The following is a 2,053-nucleotide window of genomic DNA, read 5'->3' on the forward strand; positions in this document are numbered from 1 at the left end:
GATGTTTACTCTCTTTTTTTAGAGTTTTTTTTTTAGAGGATGTTTACTCTTTTTTTTTCTTCAACTGCCTTCGGGTACATCGGTCATTTTCAAAACGACATTTTGGAAGATGATAACAATTCGTGCCCGGAAAATATTATGGAAAAAATAGTACGATTTTTTTGAGGAAAAAAGGTATATTGTTTTTGTTTTGTTTTTTTAAAGTATATTGTTGATTGGTAAACAATCTGAAATAATGCAGCATTGGATGGTAACTTGCTTGGGTAATTATTTCATAGAAAGTTATGGCTCGCGCGAAAATCCAAAAACAAGAGAGGCGCCTAGCACCGACTGATCTAGCGCCGAATCAGCCTCGCGCACCATCTGATATGGTCGAGTTCTGCCGTCTAACATGTTTTCCCAAAACGACATTTACTTTTGCTAATAAATGTTTCTTGTCATCGATAAAGTAAAAGGCCAGCTTCGGTAGGGGAGTGCCGCACCGTCTTGGAATCTCAATTTAATTTCTATCATGCTAAGAATGTGTTGTACTTTTGGTTAACTTTTAAATATATTCGGATTCTTTTTCACAAATAAAAAAAGAATCCCATTGGCATTTCACTTTGACTTTGCCATGTTACTAAAAACGCCGCGTCTCCGTCGGAAATTGCTTTTGGAGGCCGAGCTCCATGGAGGTCTTCAAATGCAAAATTCAAAATTTGTATTTTTACATTTCAGAAAATTTCGAAAAAAAAATACATACATGAAGGCTGAAACATATACAGACATGCACAAGTGTGTAAATTTTCATTTTTCAAGGCGAGATACATTGAAATGAGACCTATGAAAAGAAAAAAATATGAGGTTTTTTAACACATGATACTATTCATCCGTCCAGACCATGAATTTGTCTTTTTCGTATAGGTCGCATTTCAATTTATTCCATCTTGAAATTTTACACACATACACCCCATATCCTAGTTTTTTATTCTAAAACCGAAAATTTTGAATTTTTCAAAAATCCGGCCTCCTTGGAGGCTGAGATCCAAAACACCATACTCGCGTCTCCATCCTTTATTAATTCCTCTGTTCACTTTTATAAGCCCTTGTAGACATTTCAGACAACATACAAAACAGGTCTGAAACGACTTATAAAAGTGAACGGAGGGAGTAGAAGATTCAATAAGGCTAATTGCACCCTAATCGCAGATAGTAAAAGGCCAGGCATGAGGTACTTCCTCCGTAAATAAATATAAGAGCATTTAGAACACTAGTCTAATGATCTAAACATCCTCATATTCTTTTACAGAGGGAGTAAGTTATTATTATTGTGGAAAAGAAAAGGAAATCCTCTCGAAGAAAAGAGGACATTGCTGCTGTGACAAGAGACCCGGGTGCTTGGGCGGTGGAACAAACTACAGTAGTCCTACACATCTTTCTTAACGATAACGAAATGGGAGCACAAGGTTGCACGCGCGTAACGAGCCTGGACGGCATGAGAGCGCTCTAGCAAGAAGAGAAAGAAGAGAAGGGACATGGTGGCGGCTCTTCTTACCGGCGATCAGTAGCCAGACCATGGCCGGAGGCTGGAGCTTCCGCCGCCGTCGCCGACCCTCCACCCCCCACCACGGCCGGTGGCTGTGCGCGAGCGCGGCGCGCGGGCGAGAGAGAGGACCAGCTAGGGAGGTCGCGCTTATGTTATGTCATCTACGACGAGATGAACTGAGACGCAGTCAAGCAGCCTCCCCTCGTACTCGTACTGCTACTAGTACTGACCAAAACCGCGTGGGGTGGGTGGGCAGGAGGAAGCGGGAGCTGACCGCAGGCAGGTCATCGCCTGGCCACTGTTTTGGTACACTACAACTATAGCGCAGCTTTCTCAGCCGGTGTCGAGTCGTATAATTAAACTCGGCCCGTCAACGGCGTCGCCGGCCGGTGCCCGGCGTGACAGAATCCGGTGCCACTTCAACTCTGACCAAGGACCCGGTTTTTTTTCTTTTCTTTTTTGTCGAGGCGACCCGCTCTTCCTCCTGGCTAGCTGCTGGTATTTGACCCGCTCCTAGCGATCCTTTCT

At 43.4% G+C, this 2,053-nt stretch overlaps 1 protein-coding gene across 1 annotated transcript in view; it reads right to left on the bottom strand.

Annotated features, from left to right (window-relative positions):
- LOC119331646 (wall-associated receptor kinase 3-like) overlaps nt 1-1,678 on the bottom strand; it is a 6,476-nt gene extending 4,798 nt beyond the window's left edge. The window contains exon 1 of the mRNA XM_037604803.1: nt 1,535-1,678. Within this exon, the coding sequence (XP_037460700.1) occupies nt 1,535-1,556 (22 nt within the window). The 5' untranslated portion in view covers nt 1,557-1,678. The remainder of the gene's footprint in view (nt 1-1,534) is intronic.
- Nucleotides 1,679-2,053: the final 375 nt, after the last annotated feature.

The sequence above is a fragment of the Triticum dicoccoides genome, chromosome 7A, assembly GCF_002162155.2.
Source record: "Triticum dicoccoides isolate Atlit2015 ecotype Zavitan chromosome 7A, WEW_v2.0, whole genome shotgun sequence".
NCBI classification, from domain to species: Eukaryota; Viridiplantae; Streptophyta; class Magnoliopsida; order Poales; family Poaceae; genus Triticum; species Triticum dicoccoides.